Consider the following 17,692-nt stretch of genomic DNA (forward strand, 5'->3'; position numbering starts at 1 on the left):
ATTTTGTGAGCTTATTACTGGACTAATATAGTAGTAGTATACCAGTTGCCCACATGTAGTTAGATTATTTTATATATATAACTAATAAGCACCTTTTTCTTAACAACTTTTGTCAAAATATTTTCTGTAGTAGTACTTTATAATTTCATATCTAACTAAAATATTGTGAGATGATGGGTCGAATAGATAAAATTTCTGTTATTTTTATTACAATGTCAAGTTCGTGTCAATAACAGTAGTATATACATTATATTTGACAAAAAGAGATTTAAGTCCTGGCATGTTATGGTAAGAAAAATATATACTACGTATATGGTTTAATATAAATAATGAGTTTAATTTTGCTACCAAATTTAAAGGTAAAATATTGATAAATCATAAATGTTCCCACTCTAAACTTTACAGAGTATATAGCCTGGAAAATGTGGGACAAGCGGATAAAGTTTTATTTGTACATAGGCTCATTTGTTGGCACTTGGCAGTCAAAAGAAAATTGGTAGTCTTTGGTGGCTGCAAGATTGTTAGAACAATACGAGAAATTTCTTACTTGTTGCAAAATACGGTAGTTATATTATAAACAACTACGGAATACTAAACTACCCGTCAAAAAAAAAAAAATACCCATGTTATGCATGCATTAAGTACCGGAGATTACATAACTGTCAATTCGGGTAAACGGATCGGATAAGAGTGGGTCGGGTCAACTCGGGTCGGGTTAATTCGGATTGATTCCATAACCTATGCGAGTCGGGTTTGGGTTGGGTCATGCTTGAGTCAGGTCACGTCAGGTCATACTTCATTGGGTTTGGGCCGGGTTTAGGTCGGGTAAATAACAGGTCGGGTTACATTCGGGTCGGGTGAACAATAGGTCGGGTTTAATTCGGGTGAACATGCGTTAAAACGGGTTAGGGTAATTCTCGGGTTCAAGTCGGGTTCGGTTCAAGTCAATAATTTGCGGGTTAGAATCAGGTCGGGTCATTCTCGGGTTTGAGTCGGGTTCGGTTCAAGTCAATAATTTGCGGGTTATAATTAGCTCGGGTCATTTTCAAGTCAGGTCATTCTCGGGTTTAAGTCGGGTTCGGTTCAAGTCAATAATTTGCGGGCTATAATCAGGTTGGGTCACTTCCAAGTCGGGTCATTCTCGGATTCAAGTCGGGGTATGTTCGAGTCAGTAATTTGTAGGTTACAATCAAGTCTGGTCATTTCCAAGTCAGGTCATATTCGGGTTCAACTAACTATAAATAGATAATTATCGTTTTTATCAAGATAATTACTACGTATTTCCTTTTACTATAATATATATGGCAATATACTAGGAAACTATAGTCTATAATTTAGGAAGATATTTATCTCCTTTGACCATACAACAAATATATACTATATTTAACTCTTAAAATTTAGGATGATGGATCTTTCTTTTGCTGGCCTGGACCGACCTGGTCTCCCTAGACAAAATGCTTTGATCAACAATAATAAGGTGGTCTAAATTGCATTTAAGGTGATTTGAAATCAGGTCAGGAATAATTTGGGTTGAATTTAGGTTGGGTCTATAACAAGTCGTGTTAATTTCGAGTCGAGTTAGTAACAGATTAGGTTGAATTTTGGGTCTGGTAAAATTCGGGTTAGGTCAATAACAAGTCGGGTTTAATTTGGGTCACATCAATAACAAGTCGGGTTGATTTCGGGTCGGGTTTGTAACAGGTTGGGTTAAATTCAGGTTAGGTTAGGAACGGGTCGGGTTGAATTCAGGTCAGGTTAGTAACAAGTCAAGTTAAATACGAGTTAAAACGGGTTGGGGTCAATTTCGGTTCTAGTCGAGTTCGGTGCAAGTTAATTACATTCACCGTTGTAAACTGGTAAATCGGTGCAATTTGTAAACCGGTAAATTGGCTATTTAAAGGCAAATTGAATGGTTCCACCCACCCAATTGGACTCCCGGAGGGTATTAGGGACCATGATAAACATTTCGGCAATTTTTATTCCGGGCGAAAAAAAAAAGTCAAAAAATTCCAAAATTAAAGGCTAATGTTCACGCTTTTTGAGAAATTTTGGAGGTTTCTAGGCCGGGTGTCGAAAAGTCTTGTAATTTTAGGGATTACATTTCGGGGTCATATGATGTCGTTTGGAACCATATGTGATCATTATCTGTTTTCATAAATGTTCGTGGTAGGCTTGAGTTAATGAAATCGGTGCAAGTTGTAAACCGGAAAATCGGCTGTTTAAAGGCAAATTGGATGGTTGCACCCAGCCAGGTGGACTCCCGGAGGGTATTAGGGACCATTGTAAACATTACGGCAATTTTTATTTCCGGGCGAAAAAAGTCAAAAAATCCCAAAATTGAAGACTAATATCCGCATTTTGTGAAATTTTGAAGGTTTCGAGGCTCGGTGTCGAAATGTCTTGAAATTTTAGGGAATACATATTGGGGTCATATAAAGCCGTTTGGAACCATATATGATCATTATATGTTGTCATAAATGTTCATGGTAGGCTTGAGTTAATGAAATCAATGCAAGTTGTAATCGGTAAATTTGCCGTTTAAAGGCAAATTAGATGGTTCCACCCATCCAATGGGACTTCCGTAGAATATTAGGGACCATGGTAAACATTTCCCCAATTTTTATTTTCATGGGAAAAAAGTCAAAAAATTCCAAAATTGAAGGCTAATATCCATGCTTTTTGAGAAATTGGAGGTTTCGGGGCCCATTGTCAAAAAGCCTTGAGATTTTAGGGGATACAACTCGGGGTCATATAATGCCGTTTGGAACCATATATGATCATTATATGTTGTCATAAATGTTCGTGGTAGACTTGAATTAATGAAATCGGTGAGAGTTGTAAATCGATAAATTGGTCGTTTAAAGCCAAATTGGATGGTTCCACCCACCCAATTGGAGACCCGGAGGGTATTAGGGACCATTGTAAACATTTTGGCAATTTTTATTTTCGAGTGAAAAAAAGTAAAAAAATATTAAAAAATTGAAGGCTAATATCCATGCTTTTTGAGAAATTTCGTTTCGGGGCCTGGTGTCGAAATATCTTGAAATTCTAGGGAATACATCTCGGGGTCATATAATGTCATTTGGAACCATATATGGTCATTATATGTTGTCATAAATGTTCGTTGTAGGCTTGAGTTAATGAAATCGGTGCAAGTTTGTAAATCGGTAAATTTGCCGTTCAAAAACAAATTGGATGGTTCCACCCACCCAATGGGACTCCCGGAGGGTATTAGGGACCATATTAAACATTTCGACAATTTTTATATCCGGGCGAAAAAAAGTAAAAAAATTCCAAAATTGAAGGCTAATATCCATACTTTTTGAGAAATTTCGTTTCGGGGCTCGATGTCGAAAATCATTGAGATTTTAGGGGATACATCTCGGGGTCATATAATGCCGATTGGAACCATATATGATCAATATATGCTGTCATAAATGTTCGTGGTAAGCTTGAGTTAATGAAATCGGTGCAAGTTGTAAACTGGTAAATTGACCGTTTAAAGACAAATTGGATGGTTCCACCCAGCCAATTGGACTCCCGGAGGGTATTAGGGTTCATGGTAAACATTTTCTGCAATTTTTATTTTCGGGTGAAAAAAAGTCAAAAAATTCCAAAATTGATGGCTAATATCCACGTTTTTTGAGAAATTTTGGAGGTTTCGAGTAGAGCTGTCAATTCGGTAAACGGGTCGGGTTTGGGTCGGTAAGAGTGGGTCGCGTCAATTCGGATTAATTCCATAACTTATGCGGGTCGGTTTTGGGTTGGGTCATGCTTGAGTCGGTCACGTTGGGTCATACTTCTTATCGGGTTTGGGCCAGGTTTAGGTTGGATTAATAACAGGTCAGGTTACATTCGGGTCGGGTGAACAATAAGTCGGGTTTAATTCGGGTTTTCACGGGTTAAAACGGGTTAGGATAATTCTCGGGTTCGAGTCGAGTTGGGTTCAAGTCAATAATTTGCGGGTTAGAATCAGGTCGGGTCATTCTCGGGTTTGATTCGGGTTTGGTTCAAGTCAATAATTTGCGGGTTATAATTAGGTCGGGTCATTTTCAAGTCGGGTCATTCTCGGGTTCAAGTTGGGTTTGGTTCAAGTCAATAATTTGCGGGTTATAATCAGGTTGGGTCATTTCCAAGTCGGGTCATTCTTGGATTCAAGTCGGGGTATGTTCAAGTCAATAATTTGTAGGTTACATTCAGGTCCACGAAACCCCATAAACCACCACCAGCCCCACAAAACCACCACAAAACCACCACCAGCCCCACGAAACCCCCACGAAACCACTACCAACCCATAGATCTGACGAAAACCACCACCACCTTTCTCACGAAACCCCACGAAAACCCCCACGAAACCACGAAAACCCCACAAAAAACCACCATCAACCCCACGAAACCACCACCACCATTCTTATGAAAGCCCCCATAGATCTGACAGAAACCCACTACGAAATCATCACCAACAATTCAACAAACCCATCACTAATTCAATTTCTTGAAAGATGAAGAGAGAGAAAGAAAAAGAAAGATAATGATATGGAAAGAGGAGAGAGAGGGGGAAGATGAAGATGAAGGTGGTTCTGGGGTTCTTGAGTTGAAGATGAAGAGTTGATAAATTAGATTGGGTTGGTTGGTGTAAAATTTGGGTGAGAAATTAGTGATTAATTAAATCTGATTATAGTTAGTAAATTGTATTTTAATTTTTTAAATGAGGGTAAAATTGACATTTGACTAGTATTTTTTTACTAAAAGAGGAAAGAATTTTTTTTTGTTGCACATAATATTTAGCGGATTAAAATAATAAAAGTTGCAGAAAACATTTAACAGAGGTAGTATTTTTTTTTTGGAACCTATTTTAAAGAATATTAATACTCCGTATATATATCCTTGATAATACTTGTTTGATGAACAAATCCTTGATACAATATATATATATATAGTCAAAAAAAAAAAAAAAAAAAATATATATATATATATATATATATATATATATATATATATATATATATATATATATATATATATATATATATATAATATTTTCATGTATCAAATCCTCGATACATAAAAAAAAAAAAAAAAAAAAAAAAAAAAAAAAGAAATTGGCATATAGTTTTGTATTTCCCCTGTATTCTTTGTGTGCTCTTCCTCGCCGCATTCTAAACGCCTTCACCGGAAAACATGCGGAAACTCCGGCAAGCTGTCTCTCTCACTCGTCTGTCTCTCTCTTCCCTACAATGCCATCCAAAAATGGCGTCTTTTACACCCACCAAATTCCTTCCTTCTAGAACCCTCTGTAATCTTCTGGAATCACCACTTCCATCATCATCTTCTTCTTCTTCTTCACTGCGTTCTTTCTATGCTGCTTCTCTTTGCAATTCTAGAACTTTCTCTACCAATGTTGTCGACGAATCTCAAGTTCCCGCTCCCATTGATTATAGGTACTCACTCTCAACTTTCTCTCAATATGTTGTACGAGTAGTTTTTAGAGTTTAGGGTTTTTTGGGGCCAAATTTAGTTGATTAGTTTGGAACTGTAAATAATTGAATTGGGGGTTGTTTTTCGATTGTATGTGAATTAGGAAGTTGCTAATTTAGAACATTGATTTGGGTTAGTTTGAATTTGAAACTCTATTGTTGGAATTGAAAGTATACATTTTGTTTATATAATTAGAAATTATTTGCTTTCTTTTATTGTTGAAGAATTTTTGTTTGATTAGATGAATAAGCAGCTTATGAACAATGCAAATTCCTTATTGCTAGTCACTGATGCTGTTTGTGATACTAGTGTATATCGATGCAATTGTGATAATAATTGATGTGAAAACAGTTCTGTGCTTCAGGAAGACGAGTTTCATCGGCTAGCGGATTCCACCATTCATCATCTGCTCGAGAAACTCGAGGTTATACAATGAATTTCATGCCAATCGTCATTTAAGATATTAAACGCATTGCAATGGTTGTATGGCAAGTGGGAGTGTTGGTAGCTGTATACAAGCTATGTGTTTTCTCTTGTACTGAACTTAACAAATGAACCATAGTTTAATGAAGATTTAGTGTAGTTGATATGGCTGGCTCATTCTTTTCTTGATTGGTGGAGATTTGAGGTGTTCTTTTGTGTTATGTAACTTCAATCTCAGTTAAGGTCTGTCTTTCTTTTGCAAGAGCAGGTGCCCTTTTTGGTCCGTTAGATTTTCCCACTGTAGATACTTCATTTTATTCCAAAGGTTTGCATTAGGTTTGTACTGTACCCAGTTGAAGCAGGCTCTATAGATGCTTGAGGCCCCTGATATATACATATTTTGATATTTCTGGTGTTTTTAGGTAGTTGAGTTGTAGTGTACGCATTCTGTGATTTTTTAGTTTAGGGAAAGCTTAAAATAACAAGTTGTGTTTGACAGCAAAAACACACGAAGATATCCTGACATAGCATGTTGTGAGATCAGGATATTTGTTTCTAAAGGACTTGGGAAAAGAAGTAAAGAGAGTTAATGACTAGTAAAATCAATTGATGATCTGCCAATTATAGTGGGCTGTAATTTGGGTTCATGCCAGTTATGGAATTGATGGAGAACAATAGAGACATCTGGAAATTCTACATATGTATGAAAGTTACTTATGGACGTGTCAAAAGCTGCTTTGAGATCATAGCCTGAATAGAATAGGTTGTTGAACTTGTACAGAAACTGCACAATGATTGTTTTGGCATAATTGAGTTGGTTGTGTATATTTTTTGTTTTTTATCTGCAATTTTTGGAGTAAAGGATAGTCATAGGGGATATATTCTTGGTCAACAGCATCAAGGTTCATCGGTTATATGTCCTGAAAATTATTGAACCTACAATTTGACTGCTAAAGCTGCAAGTAGTTCACAATAGAGACTGTTTCTGCTGACCTTCAAATGGTTATGATTGTGTTAGCTTTTGTTATTCCTGTAGCTGTGCTGAAGCTCTATTTGTAAAGTGCTTGAGCTTGAGCGTAAGCCTTGAGGTGCTCCAATTTCTAGAAGCTAGGGTGCTATTTATGTATAGGATTTTCATTTCTGCAAACTACTACTGAGGATTATTATATCTGTTTTGAGGTGGGTGGTGAGATATGGAGTACATAAAATTTTATTTTTAGATGAAATAACAAAGGCTAAGAACAGTCTATGCTTTGAGTAAAATAGAGTATGGGATCGAGAAAGTATTGATGGGATGGAAGAGGTAGGAAGAAAGTATTTTAATGATAGAGTTAACTTAGGATTGTGAAATTTATTTTGTACTACAAGCAAAAATGTGAATGTATATGTATAGGAATGGATAGAGTTTTTAGTACAGTAGTTGATTAATTCGTGTAAATGCAAAGGTCAAACCTATCCTTGAGAGAAGAGTTCCTTAAGTCCCCTTGTGTATCTCTAGTAAAAAAAGTACTGATACTGACCATAGACCAAATACGCGAGGCTCTATCACACTTTCAATGTTGTTAGAATGAATTAATGAAATTTGTTACTTGGTGGTTGATTGGTTATGAACTTATGATCTCCAAATTTAATGTCTGACCCTGTGGAATGGACTTTTGGGTGAATTTATGAACTCAGCTCCTAGCTGGTATGGGAAGATTTAGATATTAGTTTATCCTTTAAATGGAGTTTAGGCCAATTTAGAATTAGTTGTCAACTTCTTATTTTGATAATCACAAGGAAAGCTTAAATGTAAGCTTGTGAAGCTGAAGTGGTCATTAGGGATATAGGATTATACAGACATTTGTACTTTCCCGTGTGGAATTCTTATGAAAGTTAAGGATTTTAGTACAGTGAACTTGGCAATAAATTGATGCAATAAGTATGCTTGAGAGAAAGTACTTGTCTCCATAAGTCCATAGTATAACTTGTTTTGTATAATTGGTGTTTAGAAATTTTCTATGTTACCTTCCAGGCTTCCAGCTCCTTGTCTCCCAAGTGTTGCTATATCAAAGGCTGATTGTAATTTTTCAATCACTAGGCTAGACAATGTGGTGCAGGATGGTGTTTCATTCTGATAAAGATTTGTGAATCTCTTGTCTGGCTTGAAGTACCTAAGGATGCAGATGCAGCTTTGCAATCCCCTTTTGTCCCTAGGTGTGTTAAGAGAATCCTATGAGGCATCACCTTGAGGTGTGTTATGTATTGTATCTTTGTTACCTGTTGAAACACTGAAGGTATGTGTGCTTCAAATGGTTTTTGTTTTAAATTTGCCAGAAACTGAGTATGACAGTTTTTAATTGTTCTGAAGACAACTTTTGCTGTTATCAGCTGGTTGTTCTCTAGGTCTACTACCGTATATGACCATGGAAGAGAAAATGGATTCCTTTATTTAGCTCACTATTTTACCATGCTGTACCATCACGCCTTTTGATTGAACAGCCATTTGGGTGTTTGATTCACAGCTATTGATTGGCATAAATGCATATTGCTAAGCTATAAATGATTTTATCTTAGTGTTTGATTTGTCACCTGTTCCTTACTAGTTTGATTACTGAAGACTTCTTGTAGGTTACTATCTTGTGAAATTCATCAGAAGTTAGAATTTCCCTTGAATAGGGATGGCAATATGGTTACATAGGTTTTATTTTGCTAAATGGAATGTGAGAGGCGGTCTTTATTATGTCGTTGACATAATTGCTTTATTATTGTCTACAGTAAGATGAGCAATAGCGGTAAAAATAATAAAATAATAACTTTTTTAGTATGCAGTGCTCAATTAGACGCTACATAGTATGATTATGCTATAAGTACGAGCAATGCACTGTTAGTAACTGTGTGCAACACTGTATGATTCCTTATGGGTTTTTATTTTTTTTACATACGGAGTAGTACTTTGTACTCATATTTGTTTTAGCAGTTATGATGCTTTAGGAGAAAATCATGATATGATTTAGTTGCCAGAGACTTTTTGTCAATCTGAGTTGCTATTGGCAATTTGGTGTGGAATAAAGGATTTACATTCAGATTGGTATGCAAATTTTGAAGTGATTGACAAACTCTTATTATTGAACGCAAAGTAGAGTGGAGATTGAGAAAGAAGAATTAAATGGGAATGAGGTAAGAGAGTGTGAGAACAGAAAGAACATATGTATGAATGTAGAGGAAATGCTTTAGGGGAAAAAGGAGTGTTGAAGTCTTGAAGGAGATAGAGTTAGGGGTATAATTTAGCTAACCTAATTGATGTGTGTGTGGTATGATCCTAGTGTCAAAGACTTGAAGGATATAATTTTTAATGGCATTATATGGAATGTTTGGGTCTTGGAGTCCATTCTGAAACTCAAAAGGTTTTTGTAGCTTATACAAACTATAAGAATATTGAAGTAAATTAAAAAAAAAATTGTAGGGGAGGTTGGGGAACTACTTTATTTTGTTGAGTATGTTATAGTTGTGGCTTTATGGATTGTTACTATGAGATATTTTTCAGATTAAGATTTTTTTAATCGAATCTTCACTTGCAAATCTTGCCAAAACTTAATCATGATGGCCCACATTAAAACTCCTCCAGTCCTTTTTTTTTTCAATCCGGAAGTCTGACATCTAGGGAGTTAATTTCTTCTGCTTGACCAGCAGTCTTGGGTGGATCCCACATAATGAATTGTTGCTCACCTTGAGACAGGATATATCACTTGAGGACTTGAGGTAAAACAAAAATGTGGTGGCATGCAGGGATTTGTTTTTATTATGTTATTGCTTTCGAGGCATGACATTTTGAGATTAGTGGAAAAATATGGACTTAAATAATTGCTGTTTAGGACCTTTAAGACAAGGTATGTTTGATTCAGAGGAGTATGGGGAGTTTCTTTGGAGCTATGGTTTTCAGAGAATTATGTGGTATGGGTGGCTAGAAATTCTATGTTCTTCAGAGATTTAGTGAATTTTCTATTTTTACATTGAACTGTTGCTTCCTCAGCTTTTGTGACATTTTCTGCTATTATGTGTGTGTGTGTGTGTGTGTGTGTGCGCGCGTGTGGGTGGTTAGTGGTTGGTGAGTGTGTGTGTGTGAGTGAGTGTTTTTTTTAAATTTTTTTTTTTTAAAACGAAACATCTGAAGAAAAGAAGTTGAAAGAAATAGGAAAAAAGTTTTTATTTTTTTAATTTTATTTTTTATAAACATTGGTGATTTAGATACAGGGTGAAAGTGTGAAACTTAAAAGCGTATCAACATATTTTGACTTGGTAGCACTGATTGACTTCTTCCTTTTAAAATGGAAAAATGAATATCGATAATATTAATACGTAGCAAAATATTTCTAACTTGGGCATGATCTGAAAAGGTGTATTGACCCCATTGGTTCTGCAGTGCGCTGGCATTTGGATTATAATTTTTATAAGACTATTGTTTATCAGAAGTGGTAGCCTCTTATCATTTACTTCTTGATTAGAGCATTGGCCGTACTTTGCTTCATGTGGCCCAACCGTTAGAGTGGAGTCTTTTGCCCTTATATCCTATCATACAGTATCTTGTTGTAGCATCCTAACTAACTATATTGGCCCTATATTTTACTGGACATTTAGAATCATCAGTGTAGCAGAGCTAATGGCCATTCTGTTGAGATTCAGATATAATGTGTAAGGGATTTTTTTGACTAAAATATCAATATTCCTTCTCTCTGTCAAATATGTTATAGTTTTATGGTTTACATCTTGAGAAAATTGGTTGATTTTCTTTTGAAAGTTGCTCTCCACAAGCAATGATTCTACTCTATGTTTAGTGAAATTTTCATATAAATTGATATCTGCATACATTGTCTCTATTTTGTTGAGATCCAATGGATTTTCCTCCAAATTTTTTTCATAGTTGGAGCTTTATGTTGGCATATCTTTCAAATTAATTCCATTTGACAAATATTAAAATGACCACGAGGGACTCCCTACATGTTCACTTCACTTCAATTTTTATTTTTTTTTATTTTATTTTCAAATTTGGTTCGAAAGCGTGGATTAGTCTTCAGTTTTAGGAAATTTTCGACTTCTTCGGACCCGGAAATGATCCCCCAAGGCAATTTGGGCGGTTGAAAATGTCTGCTTTGCCTTTAAACTATCAATTTAGCTATTTATCTACTACCTCCGTTAATTGTTATTTGCAACTTTGGAATATTTTATATCTCTCAAATAATAACCCAAAGTTGCAGATAACAATTAACGGAGGTAGTATATATGCCTCCCTCATGGGCCTTTATGTGATCTACTAATGACCGTATATGGGTCCAAACAACTTTATATGACTTCTGGATGCATTCCCTACCATCCCTTGAATTTTTGATACTAAGTCTCGAAATCTCAAAAAAATGATCCGATTTCATGTATAATAGCCTTCGGAGAACATTTTTGGATCCAACAAGAATATGCCACCAGGTGCTTCTTGAGGTTTCCAAAGGGCCTCGAAAGGCTTACTTGGTGCCCGAAACCATCTTTTTCATGCCTTGGCCTATCCTTCGTTGTTATGTCTTAAGATGCTTTGTCTTGGCTTTGTTACCAACTTACATTGGCTTGGTCTTGCGTTGCCTTGGCTTATGTTGCCTTACCTTAACTAAGCCTTGCATTGCCTTGCTTTGGCCACTTGCCAAAATAGGTGTTTCTTAGGGATGAGTTTATTTTTCCTCATCCCCATGCCCCATACCTAGGACATGGGTGTGCAATCACTTGGACAGCAGCGCCTTACCCTCATGCCTAGGCGTACCTTGGCTTGGGCAGCACAGCAGTGCCTATGCCTTGGCTGGGCAGCAGTAGCAGCAGCATCAGCATCAGTACCGCAAGGGCGTGGGCATGCTCATTGGCAGCGGCAGCCGCATCAGCATCCTACATGGCCACATTTAGGCATTGTGCTGCTATAGACTGCCAAGTTCAACACTAAGCTAACAGATAAACAAGGGTAATAAGAGAGTAAAGCTGGAATCTTTGATTGATTAAAAGCTGAAACTACAATGGAGAAAGGTTCTACCTTGGAGGCTACTCTACTGCTATTTTACGGCTACAAAATTACTTCATTCAACATGCCCTGCTCTCTTACATTCTTCTGCGTTATATACTCAGCATTCTCTCCTAAATCAGTGACCTAATCATTACAAGTTTTGTCTTCTTCTCCTCCAGGTAATTGCCGCCCTGTTGCCTCAACATTCCGTGGAAAATCTTCTTGTTTGTCTTCTTGTGACAGCTCATGGAGTACCTGCCCTTTGTTTGATTTGCGCCTCCTCTCATAAACTTTGATTTGCTTAGGAGACCTCCCTTGAGTCATAGCATGTGCCTTGGCCCTCCCTCATACTTGGAAATTTTTAGCACCCAAGACACAATACTACCCTTGTTTAGCCAAACATAAGGGGAGGTGGGGAGAGTTCCATGGGTATACCTTTTTCAATATTTTCTATCAGTTACTCTCCATGACAGATTCAGGTTTCTGTGCGTTATTCTACAGAAAGGATGAATTGTAGTTGGTGTAATTGATCATATTTTCTGTAAATGTATGATTTTCTCTGTTGACTGTAAATTCTCCTGACATTGTCTTTGTTGTCTAACTGTTTCTCCTGTCTACACTTGTGAATAAGACCTTATTATTTCCCTTTTTGTTTTTATTTTTTATTTCATGATCTTCTTGGGAGGATGTTTGGAGAAGGGAACACCCATCTTCTTTGTGCTATTAATGTTTGGAATTTTTGTTTACAAAGGCATCCTTGCGATAGAGAATTAGATTAGCTCACTTTTCTTTTTGAGGGTGTCAGGTGTCACACAACTGTCAAAGCCAGAGGAAATAGAAAGTGATATACTGATATGGGATACAATGGGCACCTTTTCTTGCAAATCTTCTGGTCTGCTTATTCCTGGTCCATAGATTTATTTGAATTTAAAAGTTTCTTTGAAGGCAAGAGCATTTGTGTGGACTTTTGTGCTGGGGCGAATTAAATGCTCTAAAGAAAATGACCACAGGATGGCTATTTCGCTGGATATGTGCATGCTGTGTTGTACCAAGATTGAGATGTGCTCACACATATTCCTACATTGTGAGATGGTTAGTAATGTTTGGTAGAGGCTTTTTGCTTTGCTTGGGTAGTACCAGGTATCTCACAGACTTATCTGTTTCAAGTATTCTTTGTGGGATTTGGAAGGGCAAAGGAGAAGAAATATATTGTGACAAAATGCTTTTGTGGATATTTTGTGATGTTAGTGGTTAGAACAGAATGTGTGAATTTTCTGGGAACTGCTATAAGTGTTTGGCTGTAGGATAGGATAATTTATCTAGATTTTCTGTGGGCTGAGACAGCAGAAGGATTTGAGAGTTTCTCAGTCAGGGAAATTCATGGAACTGGGCTGGTATATAATCTGTTTTCTGCTGCTGCAAGTGCAATTTGTCCCCCGTTCTTGCACTTACTGCTACTTGGTCTTATATGAAATATATGTTTTCCTGTAAGCTTTGGTTTATTCAAAAAAGTATGCCAGGGCCTGTGTTGTGTGTGCACCCTGTGATGCTTATGTGTTTGGGTTTGCATTGATTGGTTTTTAGATTATATATTCAAGTCTTTGGTTTATCTAGGTATATTTGATTATTGACATGGCTTTCATGCTTGGCAGGAATATGGTGATAGTGTTGATGTTGATGGGTTTGATGTAGATTATGGGGTAAGAATTGTTTTGCTCCTATAAATTTTGTATTGCACCCTAGCATGCCTACAAATCCCATATGGAGTGTTATGTTAAAAGAACTTTTAATTGCAGAATGAAGTTCTCACCATGAAACTAGGGGATCTGGGCACTTACGTGGTGAATAAACAGACGCCGAACAGACAGATCTGGTTGTCTTCTCCAGTCAGGTAATTTAGAAAATAGTATTCTTGCTTACATTTACTCCCTCTTTTGTATTACTAGGTATGATAACAGCTGCACGCATATCTTGAATACTACTAAATTAATGTTACACTGGTATAATTAGCTGACATAAAATATTGTGCTGGTATTATAAAGTGGCTTTTAATTGACATAATAATTACGACTTAAATTGAAACTAAAAGAATGGATAATTAAATTTTGAAAGGTATCCCACGAAGGTATGTAGACCTAGTTAAGGATATGTATCGGGATGTGTCAACAAATGTGAGGACATGCGGAGGGTTGACAAAAGATTTCCCTATTACAATCGGATTGCATCAAGGGTCTGCATTAAGCCCTTTTCTTTTTGCAACGGTTCTAGATGAATTAACTAGACCATTTCAAGATGAGGTTCCATGGTGTATGTTGTTCGCGGATGATATCGTTTTGGTGGATGAGACTAAGGACGGGGTTAATGTTAAGTTGGAGCAATGGAGGCAAAGGTTGGAATCTAGAGGGTTTAAGCTAAGTCGGAGTAAGACTGAATATTTGGTATGTCGTTTTGGCACTCAGAGGGGGACAAGCAATGAAGTGGTGAGTTTGGATGGAAAGGATTTGACCATGAGTGAATGTTTTAAGTATCTTGGGTCGATCATCCAGAAGAATGGTGACATTGATCAAGACGTAACCCACAGAATTAAGTCAGGGTGGCTTAAATGGAGAGCGGCCACGGGAGTGTTATGCGACCGCAGCATTCCCCTACAGTTGAAGGGAAAATTCTACAGGACTGCCATAAGACCAGTGTTGCTCTATGGTACAGAATGTTGGGCTTCTAAGAAAGAGCATATTAAAAAGATGGAGGTTACGGAAATGCGCATGTTAAGGTGGATGTGTGGAAACACTTTAAGAGATAGAATCAGAAATGAGGTTATTCGCAAGAAAGTAGGTGTGGCAGACATTGCAGATAAATTAAGGGAAAATCGTCTGCGTTGGTTTGGACATGTAAGACGGAGACCCGTGGGTGCACCGGTGCGAAGAGTGGAAGAGTGGGATCATGGAGGGATTAAACGAGGAAGAGGGAGACCAAAAATGACTTGGTTGGAAGGAGTGAGGAAGGATATGAAGTGCATGGATTTACGTGAGGATGAAGTTTTGGATCGTAAGGGATGGAGGAGAAAGATTTATGTTGATGACTACACGGAATAATCATATTTGGTTCATGTTAGCCGACCCCACTTTTGGGATTAAGGCTTTGATTGATTGATTGATTGATTGATTGGGAGTAGTTTCATAGTCTATACCCAAGTACAATTGACTAATTGAGATTAAGTGTTGTTCGTTTGTGAAAGTCTGATTTAAACTATTGCCCTTTTTCCATGGTAGTTTGTCTTTTTTTTTTTTTTTTTTTTTTTTGGTACTTCTGTCTCTGGGTTTTGCATCACATGGCTCAGTAGGTGATTTTTTACTTGAACTGTTTAAACAAGATAGGCTCTTACTACAGTTTATGATTCACCTTCAACAATTTACGTTTAGTTGTCTGCAACCCTCTTAGTTTTATTGTCAACACTTTTAACAATGCCTGTCCAAATTCACCTTCTAGACCCATCTACTCGAGATGGATAGGTTATATGTGCTTCCTCTTTTATTTTAGTTGACACGTTATGACTTTTGACACAAATAAAGATCAGCCCATTTTCTTTGAATACCCCCTATGAGTTTTTTTGTTTTTTTTTCCAAAGCCTCTGCCAGCCTTTTTAGATGCCATCTTATTCCCTTAGAAAATTACTACCCAGAATGATTGCCCTTCAAAGCTTGTCAGTTGCCCTCGAGATGGACCCAATCATGCCTGTATAGTCTCTCAACTGATAAAGTTGGTGTATGAGGATAATGTTACACAAAAATGATTGTGATAATGCTGCAACAATTGAAAGAATGACCATCAGAACCATATTGAATCATTAATGAGCATTCTCACTGATTCCTGTGATAAGGATTGTTTTGGGAGGTGGAAGGGGAGGGAGATGCAAATCAGACAGGAAAGAATACCCCAAACAATTGAATTTTTAAATCCCCTTCCCACTACAAAAGGAATTGGTAAAGGTTATCTATTTAGGAAATTCCTGCAGCATCTGTAAGTTCTCTCATCTTATCAGTCATTAATGTTCTGTATGGGCTCAAATACATTTAACCGAATAATATACATGAATATTTGAGTATAGACTAATAGCTTCAATAGTTTTCTGATTATTATTATCATGGGTTTGGGCAGATTAGGCATTGAATGTCCTATATAGTTCTCAATTCTTAAAGTAATTAGAGGCTATTTTGTTATTCTATCCACATAAATGTATCTTTGTCTTCATTTCTCAATGCTAGGCATTGCAAGCAGCTTTCTGCTCACATATCTCCATAGTTATGTACTACCTCTGGATCGTAGTATATGCAACTTTGGGGTATTATTTGTGAGATATAACAAAATCCAAAGTTGCATATAATATGATTCGGAGGTAGTATTTGTATTTTGCAGTTTGATGAGTGATGCTTATGTCCATAGAAGTTATACTTCACGCTGAGCATCAGTGTACCATGTGAAAGCAGTTCCCCATACTTCCAATATTCTCTGCACTTGTTTGTGTTGCGGGAGAATGATGATATCCTCTCTTACCCTATTTGATTAGTCCATACTTTCTGCATCATGTGCTATAACTGTTATTAATGTCACTCCCACTGCATGAAATAAAATTCACAAAAACCATGCAGCAATGTCCTGAAAATGTTGCCCCATTTCCAAAAATGCTTGTAGAATATAATTGGATTTTCCACAATATCCTTACTAAAAGTTTACAACTAACAGATACAGAGTAGGATTTTTTTTTTGGTGAAATTAGCTTAGTTAATTTTTTTTATTCGGAGTCTAGCATCCACACATATCTATGTGCATAAATTTCCTTTTTCTTCCAACTGTTTGTTCCAACTTCTTAAAACACCCAAGCTTTTTAATCTTCCCTAAACAGACCTTTTGAATATTATGTTTCAGTGGTCCTTCAAGATTTGACTGGGATCCCAGCACTCAAGCCTGGGTTTATCGTCGAAATAAAGCAAATTTGCTTGGAATTTTAGAGGTCGAGCTGAAGCAGCTGTGTGGTGAATCTGTCAACCTCTCTTAATCTTTTTTCATATATTTGTGTTTTGTCCGTGGAATGAGACACCACCGTTTTACGAGGAACTTTGTTATGCAACTAGGTATACCAAGAGATAGGTATACCTTAGGGAATAATTTTTTTTTTTTAATATATCTTTTATTTGTTTATTTTTCTTATATGGAGATCTTCAAAAAATGAATAAAAAAAATATGCATTGCTTAAAATATATAAGAAGTTTTATCTCTCTTTTATTTCGACATAGTTATTGAGTACGGAGTAATTATTAATTTCAGGTTCTTTGGCATATTCTTTCTTCTTACCCTATTTTTTAAAAAGCTTCACACAAGGAAACAAAAACTTTTAATTTACATGGTTCTTTCTTTCCTCCTAAATTCCTGTGCGTTTTTTATTTTTTACTTGTATTAATTGTTGGATAAAACTAATGTGCACTTGCCAAATTTTAATGAAAATCTGCAACCAGCCACTCTCATGTAAATGATGTAATGATTCTATGCCTTCAATTTTTAAAATTAATATCTAGTTTTAAATTTCTTGGCGTAAACGAAGTGAGAAATCCAATGTTTTTTGTATTATGTATACTACGTTTGGCCACGAAATTCTATGTAGGGCTGCCAATTGGAAGAAAATGAGACATATTTTTATTGTGGTTACTAAAACAGCACAAAAAATACTCATCTTCTTACTTTCAACAATTACAAAATACTGTATTGGGATCAAACTAGATCATC

At 36.5% G+C, this 17,692-nt stretch overlaps 1 protein-coding gene across 1 annotated transcript; it reads left to right on the plus strand.

The window, feature by feature from the left end:
- Positions 1 to 5,090: 5,090 nt before the first annotated feature.
- On the plus strand, positions 5,091 to 17,200 carry LOC145581389 (frataxin, mitochondrial-like). The gene is made up of 5 exons (XM_081638406.1): positions 5,091 to 5,441; positions 5,830 to 5,902; positions 13,567 to 13,614; positions 13,711 to 13,805; positions 16,838 to 17,200. The coding sequence occupies exons 1-5, from the start codon at positions 5,182 to 5,184 to the stop codon at positions 16,965 to 16,967; spliced, it is 606 nt and encodes a 201-aa protein (XP_081494532.1). The 5' UTR covers positions 5,091 to 5,181; the 3' UTR covers positions 16,968 to 17,200.
- The last annotated feature ends 492 nt before the right edge of the window (positions 17,201 to 17,692 follow it).

This window comes from Chenopodium album, chromosome 2, assembly GCF_948465745.1.
Source record: "Chenopodium album chromosome 2, dcCheAlbu1.1, whole genome shotgun sequence".
NCBI classification, from domain to species: domain Eukaryota; kingdom Viridiplantae; phylum Streptophyta; class Magnoliopsida; order Caryophyllales; family Amaranthaceae; genus Chenopodium; species Chenopodium album.